Source organism: Lemur catta, chromosome 13 (assembly GCF_020740605.2).
Source record: "Lemur catta isolate mLemCat1 chromosome 13, mLemCat1.pri, whole genome shotgun sequence".
Classification (NCBI taxonomy): domain Eukaryota; kingdom Metazoa; phylum Chordata; class Mammalia; order Primates; family Lemuridae; genus Lemur; species Lemur catta.
Genome location: NC_059140.1, coordinates 63,145,102 through 63,163,366, shown reverse-complemented (window position 1 = coordinate 63,163,366; position 18,265 = coordinate 63,145,102). Strand labels below are relative to the sequence as shown.

Genomic DNA, 18,265 nt, shown 5'->3' with positions numbered 1-18,265 from the left:
AGCCACCCCTTCTAGACAAGTGCTCTCTTCACAACCCTATGGAATGCAGAGTCATCATCACACTGCAAGAATCCTCTACTCACCAGCCTCTCTCTGCCCCTCCATTAATCCACTTATCTTTCTTTTCTATACACCAGAGCCAAGAGGAATCTCACTACTGAAGGGCATTCAAGGTGGTTGAATTAATTTCAAAAATCTGTGGAAAAGGAATAGCCCACCCTTCTGTGAAGCCTAGGTGGACACCCAAGGCCTAGGTGTCTACCCTGAAGAAATACTGAAGTGTCAGCATTAAAAATCATGTACAAGCATGTCCACTTGTGAGAGAGACAAAACCAAGCAGCAACCAGAATGTCCACCCACAGAGAAATAAACTATGGTGCATCCATACTGTGCAGAGGTTAGACTGAATAAGACACGCACTTAGTGAAACAATCTCTAAAAGATATTGTTAAATTGAAAAAAAGTTGGAGAATACACCCCATGTTATCTGATTTAGGTAAAATGAAAATTTTAAAACCACACACAAAACCTAAAAATTTCTGAGTATGTGTATATATTTACATAGATAGATATATATCTTGTTAACCACTGTAACAACGCTTCAACACTGTGCCTGAAACACAGTTAAGTTTTCGTTAAACACTAGCTGAACGAAGGCATATGTACATGAATAGAAAACGTCTAGAAAATATATCTGCTTTTCATGCTAAGTATTTCTATCATCTCTGCATTTTTTAAGAGACCACATTAACGTATTATTTGTACAATTAAAATGAATTAAAAATACTTAAAAAAAAAAGTTCCAGCACCTAGATATACCATAAAGGGGTCCAGGCACCAGACTCTGAATAACTTCCCCAAGTAACTACTTTTGTTGTTTCGAGCAATTAGGGCTCTAACACACAACTCGACCCCCACTTTACCTCTCCAGCATCAGACCCCTTAACGGCAAAAAGATGAATAAAAAAGTGCTGGGTTTTCAATTGTTCCTGAACACCAGTTCACAGCACGTCCTTTCTAAAGGGCGCTTTTCTCCCAAACCGCGACTCCCTGGCGCTGGGGCTCTCGCTCTCGGCCTTCCCTGCGCAGCGCCGGGAGCCGGGTAAGGACCGAACGTGGGAAGGAAACTTACTTTCCGGCTGGCCCCTTCTCTCGCTGTAATCTGTCTCTCCTGCTCAGGCATCGTCCCCCGCAGACACCAGATTCTTCTGCGATCCGGCCGACAGCCCAAAGGTCACCTGGGTAGCGGAGAAGCGCGGTGTTAAAACCTAGGGAGAGCAGGAGAAAGGGGTGTGAGGGCGTCTGTGCGGCCCGGCTCAGACCCCGGGAGGGCTCCGGGAACCCGCCCCTTCGTTAGGACTTGAGAATCCGCAGCTGCCCCCCAGCGAGTGATTCAAAGTTGCGCGCCGCCGTGCCCCGGACTTGGGGGGCGCGGGGATGAGAGCGCGGGCCTCGGAGGGGGGCCTGGCGGTCCCGGCGCAGAAGGGGTTGCCGGACCGGTGCCTCAGTGTCCCCGGCAGTGCCGGCACCGCAGAGCGGGGGCCGTCCTCCCTCCGCGGTCTCCGTTACCTCAGGCTGGTGCGCTCGCGAGTCGGTCCTCGGATCTCAGGCGTGTGCTGGTGAGGCAGGGAGGGCGAGCAAGCGGCGCCGACCCGGCCCGGAGCTGGAGCGCCCAGGGCTCGCCCACCGTCTGGGGGCAACGTGTGCTGTGGCACTGCGTCGGGTCTGCTCCGCGCAGCCACCCCTCGGGCTCTGCGCCAGGATGCAGGGCGCCGCGGGTCCCAAGCGCAGCGACCGCGGCGACAGTGAACTCCGCACCGGGAAAATCGACCCGTGATGCGCAAGGGCCAGCCATCGGCCTTCAACTGGCGGCGGGCAGCGCGCCGGGGGCGGGGGCGCCCGAGTAGGGGCTTCCAGTGGGGGAGGGGGCCGAGGGCGGGAGCACCGGCTGTCCATCACAGGCCACGCCCTCCCCAGCGCAGCTCGCGCTGCGGTCCTGCCCAAGGGGGCGGGACCCATGTGCGCCACGACGAAAAAGTTGTCCACGCCTCTGCAGATTCTATTGGCTGGAAGGCCGTGGGAAGCTGCTACCAGAAACCAATTGGAACGCAAAGTTGGCCAGCGAGGGCGGGAGTAAGAGCCGCACCCTTTCTCAGGAGCCAATAGAGAAGAGGAACGATAAAGCGTTTCCTGAGTTCGGGGGTCGGCGGAAGATGGCGGCCGCCGAAAGGGGCTGGTGCTTGTGCGAGTTGTTGAGGTGAGGAGCCGGTGGTGCGGGCTTGGAGGCGTTTTTTGTTCTGTGGTGGCACTTACTCGTGCAGTGCAGCTAAAGTTTAGGGAGAATGGCCTTCCTTGTCCTGAATTTAAGGCATTTTCTCAAGCCAATGAACAGTCTTCGTCTCCCTTCCGGGGGAGTCCTCGAAACAGGCTTGAGCAGAGTAGGTATTAAAGATTCAGTGTGCCGCCGTTTCTTCACCTGCCTCACTGCTGGCTGAGGGGTCGAGTTTCCCTCCCTGCTTCAGTTTTTCTTTCTCTTCTTCACACTCCAATTACTCTGTCATAAATTGTTCATATCCATTCCTCATTTTCCTTTGCGATTGAACCGCGAGAGATTTCCCAATCATGTCTCTCTTTTCGTTAAAGAAGAAACCAGACCTTCCTTGTCATCTCTTAGTTTCCCCACTTTAACTCACCAAAACTGCTGTGGTTAACACGTCACTTAAATATAAAGCTTATGTTGAATTCTCTGCTGCTTTATCATCCATCGATTTATTCTTACTAATGTAAGAATAGTTATATAAAATATTATTACCTTTATTTTTGTTACATAGATAATATACTGTTTCTTCTAGAAAAGTTAGGAAATAGATAAGCAAAAAGAAAAGTCCCCAGGAATGCTACCATCTGGAGATAGTCTCTGTTAACATTTTGGTGAAAAAACTCCCATACTTTTTTTCACCTTTGTTATTGTAATACTGCTGCATTTTAAATGCCTTGCCCTAAACTAATAAAACAGAAAGCCTCGTGTATTCTACCTACCTAGTTCTTTTAACACCCACATATTTTTGTTCGGGTTGAAAATTTATAATTAACACCATAGCTTCCTGAATAGAGGTATGTACATATTCTCTCTGAAGTTCAGGTATTTCTTCTTCATTTGTATCCCCTCTACTTCAAGTTCTAGGATCATTATTTAAGACATTCTAAATGAGAAACTCTATTCTCAGAGCCTTTTTGTTCTTCCTGCCAAATGGAAATATTCCTGACTCAGTACTTTACATTATACTGGCTAAATAAATTTGCTGAACAAATGACTCATTGTTCATAAGAGCTGTCTCTTTAAAACCTTGTGTTCAAACATGGGTAAACATTATTTAGTAGTACATATTTTAGTTATATTTAAGCATATTCTAAAATGGATAATTTTGATGTGCAAATACTGTGGGGTAGTTTAATAAATTTATTTATAGAACCTTTAAGTGTATCTTTGAAACTAACGATATTCCAAGGACTGGAATAGTTCAATTTGAAAAGCCTATCATGATTTTTCCACCTAAATCATTTGATGGAATTGTCATAAAAAACCTTTAGATTCTATGGGTCAGCTACATTTTAAATAAAATGGGCTTTTGAAAGCTTGTCCTGGGAAAACAAACTGTCCCATATAGTGTTGCTTTTATGAACTCATATATTCCAAATGTTAAATAAATGACAAATCTTACCACTTCTTTCAAACTCTGTTCATCTTTTAAGGCAGTAGTTCTAAAAGTGTGGTCCGTGGACCCATGCAAGTCCCTAAGACCCTTTCAGTGGATTCTCAAGGTCAAAAATGTCTTTATAATAATATTAAGGAAACATTTGCTTTTTTTACTGTATTGATCAGTGCGAAAGTAACAGTGGATAAAACTGCCGTACCACGAATGAAAGGCTGACACCAAACTGCGCTAATATTCATTGTGTTTTTCACCACTATCACTTACCAAAGCCATGTTTACTAAAGCGAATGTCCTTGATGAAACAGTAAAAATTATTAATTGTGTTAAATCTGAGCCCCTTGAGCATATATCTTTTTAATATACTTCATAACAAAATGAGAGTATACATAAAGCACTTCTCCATACTGAATGAGGTATGATGGTTGTCTCAAGGAAAACGTTATGTGATTGTCTAAGTTGCAAGCTAAATTAGACACTTTTTTTTAAAGAGACACCATTTTTACTTGAACGAATGACTGCTTATCAAGTCATGATGTTACAAAATCATGGATAAAAGATCCATCCGAAGTACAAGACAGACCATTGGATTTTAATTAACAATATGAAAAAGATGTTGATAGGTTTTTCAGATTCTGTGTTCCAGCTGACCATTAAGAAATTGCCTAACTTGTCTAATTTGGTATAGTGTAAAAGAATATCTTTAACTATCTGAAAAGTTAAATATACATAAGATAAATACATATTAAAATATACTCCCTTTTTCCACTAAATATCTGAGTTTGAATTTTCTTCATATACTTCAACCCAAATAACATGTAACTACAGATTGAATTCAGAAGCAGAGAGAAAAAGCTATTATCTGCCTTAATGTTAAGCCAGATGTTAAAGAGATTTGCAAAAATGTAAAACACTGACACCTTTCTTACTAAATTTCTCTTTTTGGTTTGGAAAATACAGTTTTTTATGTAAAAATATATTAACATATAATGGATTTATTGTTCTTTTAATGATTCATAATTTTTAAAAAATTCTTCAGCTTTCATTTTTAATATGCTAAATATTGGTAGATATAATCAATATAAACCACTGGTTCCCAACCAGGAGTGATTTTGCCCTCCACAGGACATTTGGAGTTTAGCAATGTCTGGAGATATTTTTAATTGTCACCATTTAGAGGGTGCTACTGGCATCTAGTGGGTCACAGCCAAAGATGCTACTAAATATCCTATTTAGTTGTTGTGGGACAGCCTTCCACAACAAAGAATTTTCTAGTCCGAAATGTGAGTAGTGTTGAGATTGAGAAACCCGGATATAAACAAAAGCTGCATTGGGTCCTCAGTAATTTTTAAAAGTATAAAGGTATCCTGAGGTCAAATTATTTTAACAAGTCTAATACCTCTTCAAGTAATAGATTTGTTCACAGTAGGAAATCTCACATTAGAAACTTATTTTAAAACTAAATACCAATAAAATATTTCTCTGAAGAACTTATTATGTTTTTTCTACTTATGGACTATGAAAAAACTATGTAACTACACAATATATCCCCCTATTTGCTTTGGTCACTAAGCAAGTAACCCATAGCCCAATCTGCTGTTTACTACTATGTACAAACTTATAGCCTCGACCCAGCATGCACACCATCTTTCACTCTATTTTCCCTGGTCCTGACTTTGTATTATTTAAGTTTTAGTATTATATTGTTTTTATATCTTAAAGTTCCTCAAATCTTTTATAAGGGGTAGGCAGGATACAAAAAATATTGTTCAGTACCAACTGTATTAGCCAATCCTAAAAGAAAAACATACCTGGAAAATTTAATATACATCTTAAGAGACATCTGAAGAGGTAATAAAATTGTATGTTCAGTCAAATATTTATTGGATGCTTTCTCTGAAAGGCATTATGCTAGGCACCGGGGACACAATAGTGAGCAAGCCTGGGTCCTCGCTTTTGCAGAGCTTCAGTCAACCTGACAGTAATAGAGAACCTTCTAACAGTCAATTTGTGAATGAGTTTACTAATGTGCATTAAGTAGAACATAAGTGGCTTTTCACAGATCATTCAGAGGCACAGAAGGGAAAGTAGTGGTGTTAAGTCATATAAACAGATCAAATGCAGAACTGAGAATAGAACTGGAGAAATCTAAGTTCCATTTCTTTTACCCTACTTGAGGTGAAATGAGAGAATAAAAATTATTTACTATCTTGTGAAACTTTTAACTAGTGGAATATTTCTTTGGGTTACATATTGTCATTTTGAGAGTTGGATGCCATTCCTAATCATGCCTTGTTTAGGTTAATAGATTTGTTTTTAATCCCTTAATGTATACACAGAGTTAGGTGGCTCACTGTTGGTTTCTACTGCTCATTAAAGTATATGAAATTGCATGCTATGAAGATTGGAATTAAAGGCGACTTACACTTTCAACATTGGATATTTGGTAGCATTCGAATTTTCATAATCGAAAAAAATTAATATGTGAGTATTTTGTTAGCAGACTTGCAAACTACAGTTCTCTCTTTGCTACATAAATATATATATACATATATATAAAGTAGATATGTCAAAGTAGACTTTAATTTGTAGTCTTTTTTTTTTAAATGGTCATCATATTGATATTCAACTTTCTCCTCTTATTTCAGGTTTTTTTATTCATTATTCTTCCCTGGGCTAATTGTATGTGGAACTTTATGTATATGTTTGGTCATTGTCCTTTGGGGGATCAGACTGCTGCTACACAGAAAGAAAAAGTCCGTGTCAACTAGCAGAAATGGGAAAAATGAAACGGTGGTTGCATTTTTTCATCCATACTGCAATGCTGGTGGAGGAGGAGAAAGAGTTTTATGGTGTGCCTTAAGAGCCCTGCAGAAAAAGTAGGTATGCATCTTTCTTAGTTAATTTGCTCTGTTGTTACCACTGTTTAAAAAATTATTAGCGAGAAATTCCTCTTTCTCTGTGCTTTATTGATATCCAGGAAATCCTTTAACTGTTCTTCAGTAAAAAAATATTTCTTGCCAGGTGTGGTGGCTCACACCTGTAATCCCAGCATTTTGGGAGGCTGAGGCAGAAGGATCGATTGAGCCCAGGAATTCAAGACTGCAGTGAGCTAATCACGCCACTGTACTCCAGCCTGGGCAACAAAGCAAGACCCTGTCTCTATTTAAAAAAAAAAAAGAAAGAAAGAAAAGAAAGAAACTGTTTCTTTCATATGCCCACCTGCCTTATATGATCTTATTGAATTTTAGTTGATAAAGAAACGGACAGAAAATATCTGCCTTTTTATGGCATAATTTAATGGGGATAACTAGTCACCTTAGGAGAATATATGCAGAAGAGGTTAAATAATAAACAGAAGTATACCAAGTATTGCACAGCACTTTAAACCTGAATACTTTTAGTCCATGGTGGTACCAGAAATAATCTCTCTAAAAGCATCTGTCTGATTCTAATTTTGATGTCATTACCAGTTGTATAGTCTTAAATTACCATGTTAGAAGGAATATGGTGTTACAGATCATTTAATGTTTTAGGCTTCCTCATCCCCACCTCCTATATCCCCAAAGTATTTATGATTTTCTTTTAGAAAGAAAAAAGCATAGTAAAGTATAGGTTCCATTATTGTTTAATCACGTGAGGAAATCTGTTATCCTGCTATGGTTATTACCCTACTACCTGGCACACACCCTTCATTCAGTTCCAAAGCCTTCACACATACTTCCCTCAGCTATACATTTCTATTTCTTGGCCTATCCTAACTTCAGCCACCACCACTGTATTTGCTGTGCCATCTTCTGTAACTGCCAAACTCCAAAGAATTCTTTTAAATACCAGCTCCTTGAAGCCTTCCCTACTCTAATCATTACTGCTCTTTTCTTATAACTGTGCATTAGCTTTGTCTCTCTAACTAGATTATCTAACTCTTGAGGGCAGTGGTAAAGTATCATGATAATCTGTACACATAGCCCCCAGCAACCCCTATTACTCCTAATGTACCTACAAGAAAAAAAAAATCTAAATAATTAGTATGACATAGAAGATACTTTTTCAGCTCACTCTGGCCACATTTGGTTTCTTATCCCTCCAGGTTCCTTCACATATTCTCTGCTCCAGCATGGTGAAGTAGGAGCAACTCCCTAAGGCATTGTGCTCTCTCTCGATTCCTTTCCTTTCTATATAGTGTTCTTTTTATTCTGAAATATAACCTTCTTCTCCCCAGTTAATTCCTACAGGTCCTTCCTGACTCGGCATATGCTATAGTACACTATTAATTTTCACTTTGGGGACCTGTTATGTATCAGGCACTGTTGTAGAAGTTGAGATTAAGTAATAAACAAGATAGATCAATTCCTTCTTTCCTGGACCTTAGATTTCAGTTGAAAGAGACAAAATAATAAGCAAAGAAGAAAAATATCAAATAGAAGTGCTATATAAAAAGTTAAAATAGGATAATATAAGAATGCCTTGCTACTTTGGATTAAGTGAGTAGGGAAAATCTCTGAGGAGATAACAACACTTAACTGAAATCTAAGTGACAAAAATGGCTGCATTCACTGAGTACTTGTTATATGTCAGGCATTGTTTGAAGTGTGTTATATCTGTTAGCCCACTCAGTCCTCATAAAAACCTTATGTGGTTATTACTCCTACCCTCATTTGACAGAGGAGGAAACTGAGGCATTAGAGCCCAAGTTCTGAACCACATGTTAACCCGCCTGCCTTATAAAAAGACAGAGTGAAGAAAAGAAAAGACTGTTCAGAGCAGGAGCAACAACCACAGCTAGTTCCCTAAGGCCGGGTGGAGCTTTGCTTGTTAGAAGAAAGGAATGCCAGTATGGCTGCACCCTAGTCAGCAGCAGAGAGCATGGAGTGGGAGGTTACAGAGGGAGACAGGGCCCAGATCACACAGGATTTGAGTGAGCAGGGGATGGAGTTTCGATTTTATTCTAAGTGCTATGGAAAACCATATGAAGATTGTCAACAGAGAGAGAATTCTCTGATTATCTGCTGCTACATCCAAATCACCCCAAAATTTAATGGCTTAAAACAAGACTTTATTATTTCTCATAGTTTGGGGGTTGACTGTGTCCTCTGACATAGTTTTGGGGGTGCCCTGTTTGGAGTCCATCATACCATTGCAGTCAGATGGCAGCTGGAGCTAGAAGCATCTGAAGGCTTCTTCACTCACATATCTGGTTCCTGGACTGGGATGACTGGAACAGCTAGGGGCTGTGGGGCAACTCTCTCATCAAGCAGCCTCTCCGTGTGACTAGTGGGCTTGCATACAACATGGCAGTCTTGGGATGGTCGGGTGCCCTTACATGACAGCTGTCTTCTCCTAGAGTGAGCATTCCAAGAAACAAGAAGTAGGCGCTGCCAGTCTCTAGGGCCTGGGTTCAGAAACTGGCATGATAACACTTTTGCCATATTCTACTGGTCACAACAGTCCCAGAGAGCCCACTGTTATTCCATGGGAGGGAACATAGATGCCACCTCTCATTGGGAAAAGTGTCAAAGAATTTGTGGCCATCTTTAACCTACCAGAGATAAGTCTGTTTTTACATTTTAAAAGGAGCATGTGGCTGCTCGATAAAGAGTCACTTGGAGAGTGGCTAGGGAGGAGCAGTTAGATTCTCGTCCTGTGGCTGCCTTTATCAATACATATCCCACAGTTTTGCAGTCACTTGTTTATATGTCTCTTTTCTCCACCGGACTGAGCTCCTTGAGGATAAAGACTCTCTCATCCCTGTATCCCCCAGAATCTTGTACTAGATGCTTAATAAATGTTTTATGACTCGAAGAATAAGTATAAACACAGAGGGGGAAGCCGAAGTATTAAAAGTCAAAAGAATATACTTTTTGATACTTCCATTCTAATTATATCAAATTGTGATGCAGGCAAAAGATCTAGCTTTTAAAACCTTTTTGCATTTCTCAGATAAAAACACTGAATAATGCTTGAGCATTATGATCCTATCTAAAGGTAGATTTGGTGAATTTAACTCTCATTTATGAGTATTTTATTAATATTTTATTACCATTTTTATACTGAGAACATTGTCAACATAAAATTTATTGCTTTTTAAAAATGAAAACGTCCCATTCATAAATGAGCAATTTCTGTTGATGCCTGCTCTATATGCAACCCTCAGTGGAGCAAACAGCAAAGAACTAGAAGACAGGATCTCATTTGAAGGACTAACATTTTAGTCATAGGGCAGTGGGAGACTCAGGAAAGGGTGGTGAGGTCAGTAGTTCTAACTTAATGAAAGAAAAACAGTGGAAAAATTTTGTTTTTTAGTATAAAAATAAGGTTCTTTATGACTGTGAGAAAATAATTATCTACAACTTTTTGCTTGATTTTAACCTAAGGTAATAGCATTTCTAACCATTTTATTCTGTTTTAGGTATCCTGAAGCAGTTTATGTTGTTTATACCGGCGACATAAACGTCAGTGGTCAACAGATCTTAGAAGGTGCTTTCAGAAGATTTAACATCAGATTAACTCGCCCAGTGCAGTTTGTTTTCTTAAAGAAACGCTACCTTGTGGAAGATTCACTCTATCCTCACTTCACACTGCTGGGCCAAAGTCTAGGATCCATTTTTCTTGGCTGGGAAGCTCTGATGCAGTGTGTTCCTGACATTTACATCGATTCAATGGGATATGCTTTCACACTTCCTCTGTTTAAGTACATAGGGGGTTGCCGAGTTGGAAGCTATGTTCATTATCCCACTATCAGCACTGACATGCTCTCTGTAGTTAAGAATCAAAATGTTGGATTTAATAATGCAGCCTTCATTACCAGGAATCCATTTCTCAGCAAAGTAAAACTCATCTACTACTATTTATTTGCTTTTGCTTATGGACTTGTTGGTTCTTGCAGTGACGTAGTCATGGTCAATTCTTCTTGGACACTGAAGCATATTCTGTCACTGTGGAAGGCTGGGAATTGCACTAATATTGTTTATCCACCTTGTGATGTACAGACATTTCTGGACATTCCCTTACATGAGAAGAAGGTGACCCCAGGACATTTACTGGTTTCTGTTGGCCAATTTAGGCCTGAAAAGAATCATCCTTTGCAGATCAGAGCCTTTGCTAAATTGCTGAATAAGGTGGCTGAGTCATCTCCTTCTCTTAAACTTGTCCTCATTGGAGGCTGTCGTAACAAAGAAGATGAACTTAGGGTAAACCAACTAAGAAGGCTGTCTGAGGACTTAGGAGTTCAAGAAGATGTGGAATTTAAAATAAACATTCCATTTAATGAATTAAAGAATTACTTGTCTGAAGCAACAATTGGTCTGCATACCATGTGGAATGAGCATTTTGGGATTGGTGAGTTTGGCCTTTAAACAACTTCTTTGATGCCACGACATGTACATTTTAGGTTCTTTTGGTAAAATAATACTCTGGAAGTCTGCCTCAAATCCTGATTCTCTTCCCTTGATCTACCAAGTATGCTTTCCTCATTTGAGACCCTGTAAAACAGTAGTTAATAACACCTAATACTTATTGACCACTTACTGTGTGCTGGTCACTGTGTTGAGGTTTTTCAAGTATTATCTAATTTAATTCTCTCTAAAACCCTATTTAATAGGTATTATTGTTCCCGTTTTTATAGATAAGGAAACTCAGGTATAGAAAGCTTTTTGCACAGGGTCAGTCACTTAGTAAGTAAGTGGTAGAGTCCAGATTCTAACTTAGATACCTGTGCTCGTAGCTGCCACATCTTGTCTCCCATCTAACCCCATCTATGTACTGGTACAGATTCCTTCAGATGTACACTGTCCCTACTGTTTGGCCAAATCAGAATGGCAGCACAGGACCCAGGTAGATGTACTTTGATAAAGCTGCTCAAGTGATTCTGTTGTGCATTAGAAGTTGAGAACTGCTGTCTTCAGATGGGCTTCTCACAGTAATTCTCTTGGTCATTTATTGATTCTATTACTCATTGTTGGATCGGCCCCCTCTCTCTTTGTGCCAAATCCCGTAAGTGTTCAACTTTAATCTCCTTGCCTGTTAGCCTTTCTTGTTTATTCTAGCACAAATTGCTATCTCTATCCTGACCTCCTGTTGAGCACACATTTTGTTATAAAATTAAGTACTGCTTTGTGTCTAATTTGGGTCAGCATATATTTCTTTTACTTTGTGCCTCACACTGCTAGTTGTTAGGGGAAAATAGGAAAACATAAAGTGAAGTTTCCTATACTAAGACAACAATTTCTATTATACATTTCTTTTTTTTAAGAGACAGGGTCTTGCTCTATCACCTAGGCTGAGTGCAGTGGTGCAGTCCTAGCTCACTGTGATCTCAAACTCCAGGGCTTAAGCGATCCTCCTGCCTCAGCCTCCTGAGTAGCTAGGACTACAGGTGCATGCCATCTCACCCGGCTCATTTTTTTTTTTATTTTTTGTAGAGATGGGTCTCACTATGTTGCCCAGACTGGTTTTAAACTCCTGGCCTCAAGTGATTCTCCTGCTTTGGCCTCCCAAAGTACTGGGGTGATAGGTGTGAGCCACTGCCCCTGGCTCTTTTATATTTTTTATCCCTAGTTAATGGCAGAATGGTTGGCCCAGACATTCAGCAGGAACTTGTTGATCCAACCATCTGCATGGGTTCTGACCTCCTGTGCTTCCCTCCACACATACTCACTGAGCATTCACTGTATGCCAGGCACTCAAGCAGGTGCTGGGGATGTGATGGAGAAGGCAGCTGTTCTGCCTGTCAGAGGCGTCCCGCCCTGGAGAAGGCTACACGGGCTGTGCAGCATGCCAAGTGCTGTGCTAGGAGAGTGCAGGTGATGTGAGAGCACCGAAGAGAAACACATTCCATGGACTTAGCGGGCAGGGAACTATTATTGCTCAGTGAAGTGATGTGACACTCAAGCTGGGACTTGAACAATAATGAGAAGGTAGCTGGGCAAGAGGGTAGAGTTTCCAGCAGAGGCAACAGCACTGTGACAGGAGCGAGCACACGAGTGTCAGCAGGCACATTCAGGGCACTGAGTGCAACATGGCCAGAGCCTGAAGGAGAGACGGCAAGACTACAGAGAGGTGATCTGGGCCAGGTTAGGCCAGTGGGAAAGGTTGGAAGGACGTTAAGTATTGCTGTTTGACGTTAAGTAAAAGCTGTTTCTGGCCGGCCACAGTGGCTCACACCTGTAATCCCAGCACTCTGGTAGTCCAAGGTGGGAGGATCACTTGAGCTCAGGAGTTTGAGACCAGCCTGAGCAAGAGCAAGAGCCCATCTCTACAAAAAATAGAAAAATTAGCCAGGTGTGGTGGTGCACATCTGTAGTCCCAGCTACTCAGGAAGCTGAGGCAGGAGCCCAGGAGTTTGAGGCTGCGGTGAGCTATTCTGACACCACTGCACTTTAGCCAGGGTGACAGAGCAAGACTCTGTCTCAAAAGATAAAAGAATTAAAAAATAAAAGCTGTTTCCTAAAGTCCACTCTGGCTACAGCGTGGGGAGTGGATTGGTGAGGACAGAGAGAGCAAGACTGGGAAGGCGGGAGTGGGACTGCCGCAACAACCCAGCGGGGAGGTGCTGGCGGACTGAACTTGGCAGGTGAACGCTATTGCGAGAGATTCCAAGGTAGTCTCAAACAGGACTTGGTGGTTAAACCAATGTGTTAAATGGGGGAGGAAGAGGAGGCCTAGATGACCTCCTAGGGTCTTTGGGCAGTGCAGCTGTGTGAATGGTGTTGACTAGCCCCCAGAGAGGGAACACACAAGCAGAGACAGTTGGTGAGCCAGATTTTGAATCTGTAGCGGTTGGATTGTCTGTGGGGCCTGTGAGCGCGTGTCCAGGAGGTAGTGGTATGGAGGATTCTGAAGTGGAGGAAGGGATCTGTCTGGTAATACAGATCGAGGCGGTGTCCTTGTGCAGGTAGTTACTGAAGCCCCCGTGGGTATGGATAAGATTGTCTGGGGGATGTGTGCAGAGGGGAAGAGGCTCGTAGTACAAAATGCAGGGAACAGGAACAGTTGAGAAGTGGGCAGGAGAAGAAATAGAGGAAGGGGGAAAGCTGGCCAAGCATCATGTCCTGGAAACCAAGGAAGAGAGTGCTTCGGGAAGAAGGGAAAGGGCACCGATTCCCGTGCCGCCCAGATGTTGGGAGAGGTAAGGCAGTCATTGGTGACCTGCTCAAGAGCAGTCTCAAGGGAGAAGTGGAAGCAAAAGACTGTGAGCAAAAAGTCAAAAGTTGAGCATTAAGAGGCAGGCAAGTGGAGCTGGTGAGTGCAAACCACACTGAAAAGAGGGGCAGGGAGATACAATGGCTGGGGAGGCCGCTGCAGCACCTGAGGAGGGGCGTGTGGCTCACTAGTGCTTCAGTGCTGGTGGGAGGGGCCGGTAGAGAGGAGGAGTAAAGTTGACTATACGGTCTCTGAGAAAGGACCAGGGGATGCTCTGCATCCTCAAGCAGAGTATAGTCTGAGCTGCTCAGTTGTGTTCTGCAGGGATTTTGCCACGGTTAAATAAACAGTTGGAATGACTTAACTTCCCTCTGTGGGGTCTAGGATGATATCAGCTCTGTACCATCTTTCAGAAAATTGGGAAAGCAGTCACTTAAATCATTCTCTGAAGGGCTTAATTCTAGGACTATGGCTAAGAAAGGCTGGCTAGAGGAATTTATAGCCTCACCTGAGTCATTTGGCAGAAAGTAACCACAACTTCCATTCAGTTCAACACTACTATTGGGCATGCAGTAGTCTCAAATGTGCCAGAAATCCAGGCAGTAACATAAGCACCAGCAATAGTGTGCTTCACTAAGGTGCTTTGCATATTTTCTTTTTTTTTGCTAATAATATAATCTGAACTCTTAAAATTTTGCTTTTGTTATCTTTTTACTCCTTTTATCTAATACCTGTTAATATTCTGCCACCTTGCTTTCTCTAGTCTTCTACTTTGTTTAATTAATCTATGAGAGATCTATTTGTTATAGGCTATTCCTCCACCTACTTGTCTGTTTTAATTAAGAATGAAGCAGCAATATGGTGAAGACTTGAAAACTAAACTTAAAAATTTTTTTATTTTGCACTATGGAAGTTAAATGAGCAAATTTATAGACATACAGACATTGAATTAAATTTTTATGAATCTCTTAAAATTTGAAGGTTTCTGCTCACCCTTGTTCTTGTGAACACACTCAAAAACTTAAAAGACTACATGATTTTTTTTCTTTCTCAGGAGTTGTGGAGTGTATGGCAGCTGGGACAGTCATCCTCGCACACAATTCAGGGGGCCCGAAGCTTGACATTGTTGTACCTCACGAAGGAGACATAACTGGATTTCTGGCTGAGACTGAAGATGGCTATGCTGAGACTATGGCTCATATTCTGTCTATGTCTGCAGAAAAGAGACTCCAAATCAGAAAAAATGCTCGTGCATCTGTAAGCAGATTCTCTGATCAGGAGTTTGAAGTGACATTCCTATCATCTGTGGAAAAGTTATTTAAATAATGCCATATACGTACAAATTAAAGGTATTTTATATAAAATGGTTAAACACCTTCATATGCAAATATTTTTCTAAATTCATTCCCTATTGTAATAAAGTCAGCCTGTGCTATATTCTTAGCATTATGTATATAGGCAAGATATTTATTTCAATGAAAAAAGGCAAAATTACCTAAATGGAAAAGGTAATCTTATATAGCTTAAATGTAAAAATGTTAGATTAGTATTTCGTCTTAAATTCTGAAAAATGTGAATCTGAAAGAAAAAAATTAATCATGAAATTTGCTATAATCCATATTATTTAAATCCCATTTTTCAAATCACTTTAGGAAACAGGAAAGAAAATTTCCTTTTAGAAGGAAATTTTCTGTCAGCGTCTACTTGTGCTAAAAAAGAAAGAAAGAAAGGAAATGTTGAAAAGAAAATGGATGACTGATAACTGGTATTTTAGAATTGTTCTGACATTTTTGGAACACAGAAAAATTATGGTACATTTAAATTCTAAACAATATTGTGGGTGATACTTTTTAATATGCCTATGATTTTCTTTAAAGAAACTGTAAACAGGCTTATTTAATCATGTTCCCAAAGCATATAGTCAAGAGATGAGACTGATGTTTTATCATTGCGTGTAAGTATGTAGAGGCCAAAGTACTGCCAGCAGTTCTTTCCATAGCTAGGCATTTGTGCAAATTGTTTTTTGTTCAGGACTATCAGCCCATTTGTGTGGATCTCTCATTATCCCTTAACAGCTCCACATCTCAGAGGCTGGAAGTCAGCCTTAAAGTCTTTCAAGAGAACCCCAAGTCGTTTTTCTGACAGAGACCCATGTGCAAAATGCATTTTGAAAAGAGCACTGGACAAGCAGTTAGCATTCCTGAGCCTACCTTCAGCTTCATCTTTTACAAACTTCTGACCTTTTGACACCAAAGCTGCCCCTTAATCTTTCTGAGTTCAGAGTCTTCGTTTATAATCTGGAGATGTTAATATTAAATACCTATCCTCACTACCTTTTACAGTTGTGATACTGAGGTGGAAAGTGTGTGAAACTACTTTGAAAATTATAAAAGTTACTTTAATTAAAGGTAACAATATATAGTAAACGTTTTATGTAATGCTATCTTTATCAATGCATTATTACAAGTTTATGTAGATTCTTGGTTACTAAGTCAATAGCTAGGAATTGGTATAAATTTAATTTGATTTCTATCCTGAATAACTGACATATTAAAGTGAATATGCATGTGTGTGCAGATAATGGCTGTAAAGACCTATGACTTTTGCATTTTCTGCAAACATAGCATTTCCTTCTAGTTCAGTGAATGGAAACCCTACATACAGTGTGATTTATCTTTGTGTTGCAGCCTCCTCTCAACCATTCGTCAGTCGGGCCAGCTTCATTATCTGCTCCTTATGTTGTTGGTTCATCTGCAGGCCATCTTGTGTCATCAGATCAAAAAACAAAACAGTCAGTCGCAGGATGTTCTGACACACCAGCATAGCTTTGTGTTTGAGATGACTCCATTTAGAAAAGAAAGACTGGTAGAAATTGGAGTGAAAGGAACCCTGCAAAATCTCTAGTCCAGTTTTCTCTTATTTTCAACTTTACAGACAAGAATGATTTAAAGAATGTAGTAGACTGCTTCAGTGTCACAAAGCTGTTTGAAGAAAGAATCAGGATTATAACCTGAATATATAGCCCAGTGCTTTTTCTCATTTCATACCTAGTCTTTGAAGTAAGATTCATAGTGTTGCCCACTCAACCTCCTAGTCTATGCAAATTATGGGACCAAAGCTAAATTGAAATGGACAGAGCAAAAGTAGAGGATGTAGTGAAAGAAAAAAGTATTCTGGAATTCCTCCTGCCTCAGCCACACGAGTAGCTGGGACTACAGGCACTTGCCACCACATTCAGCTAATTTTTTCTATTTTTTCTATTTTTATATTTTGTAGAGACGAGGTCTCGCTCAGGCTGGTCCTGAACTCCTGAGCTCAAGCGATCCTCCCACCTTGGCCTCCCTGAGTGCTAGGATTACAGGCATGAGCTACCATCCCCGACCTAGGAGTTCCATAAAACTTTTTAAAGCTTTTTCTAAATGATTTTCGTATCACAAACATATCATTGAAAAATACAATTTGCGTATATGTTCACTTTCAATGTTCCTAATATGGTGTTACATGCATTTTTATTTTTTCTGGAAGACTGATAAAACTGAAAAGTGTCAAAGTGGTATGTCAGCTAGAGTCTGGAGAACTTCTGGAGGACTGTTCCACTAAGATATCACTGTTTTCAGAAGTTGTGCAAAACAGAACTCCTGCAGGGTGCCTGTTAGTGAGAGAACTCATAGGATTGATCTTTAACTATTACTGGGGAAACTGTGGGATTAGGTATTTTCCTGTTATTTTTGCAAGGCCGCTCCTTTCAGCTGGGACTGCAGGTGCCACGCCCAGGTAACTGTTTTTTTTTTTTTCTTTTCTTTTTCTTTTTTTTTTAGTACAGGTGGTGTCTGGATCTTGCTCAGGCTGGTCTCAAACTCCTGAGCTCACGTGATCCTCTCATCTCCAGCTCCCAGAGTGCTAGGATTACAGGTGTGAACCACTGTGCTTGGCCACATTCCCCGCATTTAATAAAAATTATACCAACTGTAAATACTAAGCAGAACCTAGAAATAATCTGACCAACCCCTCCGCATCTTTGTTTTCTTAGCTTAACAATGTATCAATGTGCCATTTCAGTTTTTGTTTTATCATAGAGCAAATATTTCAGGCAGAATTCTACAACCTTGAAATATAACCACCCTCTCCTTCCCAGCAGCAGACACACCCCCTAGGATTTGAGGAAACATCTGTTAAGCTCCAGGCATATGTTCAACATTGGGATATGATCCATACAAAAAAAAGTTTAAGTCTTGTTTCCTGCCTCACAGAGTTTACAGTGTTAACAAGAAGATGTATTAGCATTTATTAATTCAAAATATTTCTGGCACTATGCTACTAACTGTATCTAAAAAGACCATCATAAGATGTAACCAAATATATTCCATGCCCTCAAGAAGTTTACAACCTATACACTTGAAACTATTAGAAAA

At 40.7% G+C, this 18,265-nt stretch overlaps 2 protein-coding genes across 4 annotated transcripts in view; one reads left to right on the top strand and one right to left on the bottom strand.

Annotated features, from left to right (window-relative positions):
* ATP7B (ATPase copper transporting beta) overlaps nucleotides 1-1,845 on the bottom strand; it is a 68,182-nt gene extending 66,337 nt beyond the window's left edge. For 2 of the 3 annotated variants that reach the window (XM_045567298.1, XM_045567300.1), the window contains exon 1: nucleotides 1,133-1,379. In XM_045567298.1, coding sequence (XP_045423254.1) covers nucleotides 1,133-1,183 — 51 coding nt within the window. In that variant the 5' untranslated portion in view covers nucleotides 1,184-1,379. Of the gene's footprint in view, nucleotides 1-1,132; nucleotides 1,380-1,569 lie in introns of those variants that run through there. The other variant, XM_045567297.1, reaches the window with a different exon arrangement.
* Nucleotides 1,846-2,105: 260 nt separating this feature from the next.
* ALG11 (ALG11 alpha-1,2-mannosyltransferase) lies at nucleotides 2,106-17,074 on the top strand. The gene is made up of 4 exons (XM_045567296.1): nucleotides 2,106-2,257; nucleotides 6,362-6,592; nucleotides 10,123-11,051; nucleotides 14,908-17,074. The coding sequence occupies exons 1-4, from the start codon at nucleotides 2,214-2,216 to the stop codon at nucleotides 15,177-15,179; spliced, it is 1,476 nt and encodes a 491-aa protein (XP_045423252.1). The 5' UTR covers nucleotides 2,106-2,213; the 3' UTR covers nucleotides 15,180-17,074.
* The last annotated feature ends 1,191 nt before the right edge of the window (nucleotides 17,075-18,265 follow it).

Excerpts from the sequence above, each read along its gene's own strand:
- ALG11 (XM_045567296.1), top strand. The coding sequence starts at position 2,214 with ATGGCGGCCGCCGAAAGGGGCTGGTGCTTGTGCGAGTTGTTGAG. Across the intron at positions 6,593-10,122 it reads TTAAGAGCCCTGCAGAAAAA|GTATCCTGAAGCAGTTTATG; the intron begins GTAGGTATGCAT and ends ATTCTGTTTTAG. Across the intron at positions 11,052-14,907 it reads GAATGAGCATTTTGGGATTG|GAGTTGTGGAGTGTATGGCA; the intron begins GTGAGTTTGGCC and ends TTTCTTTCTCAG.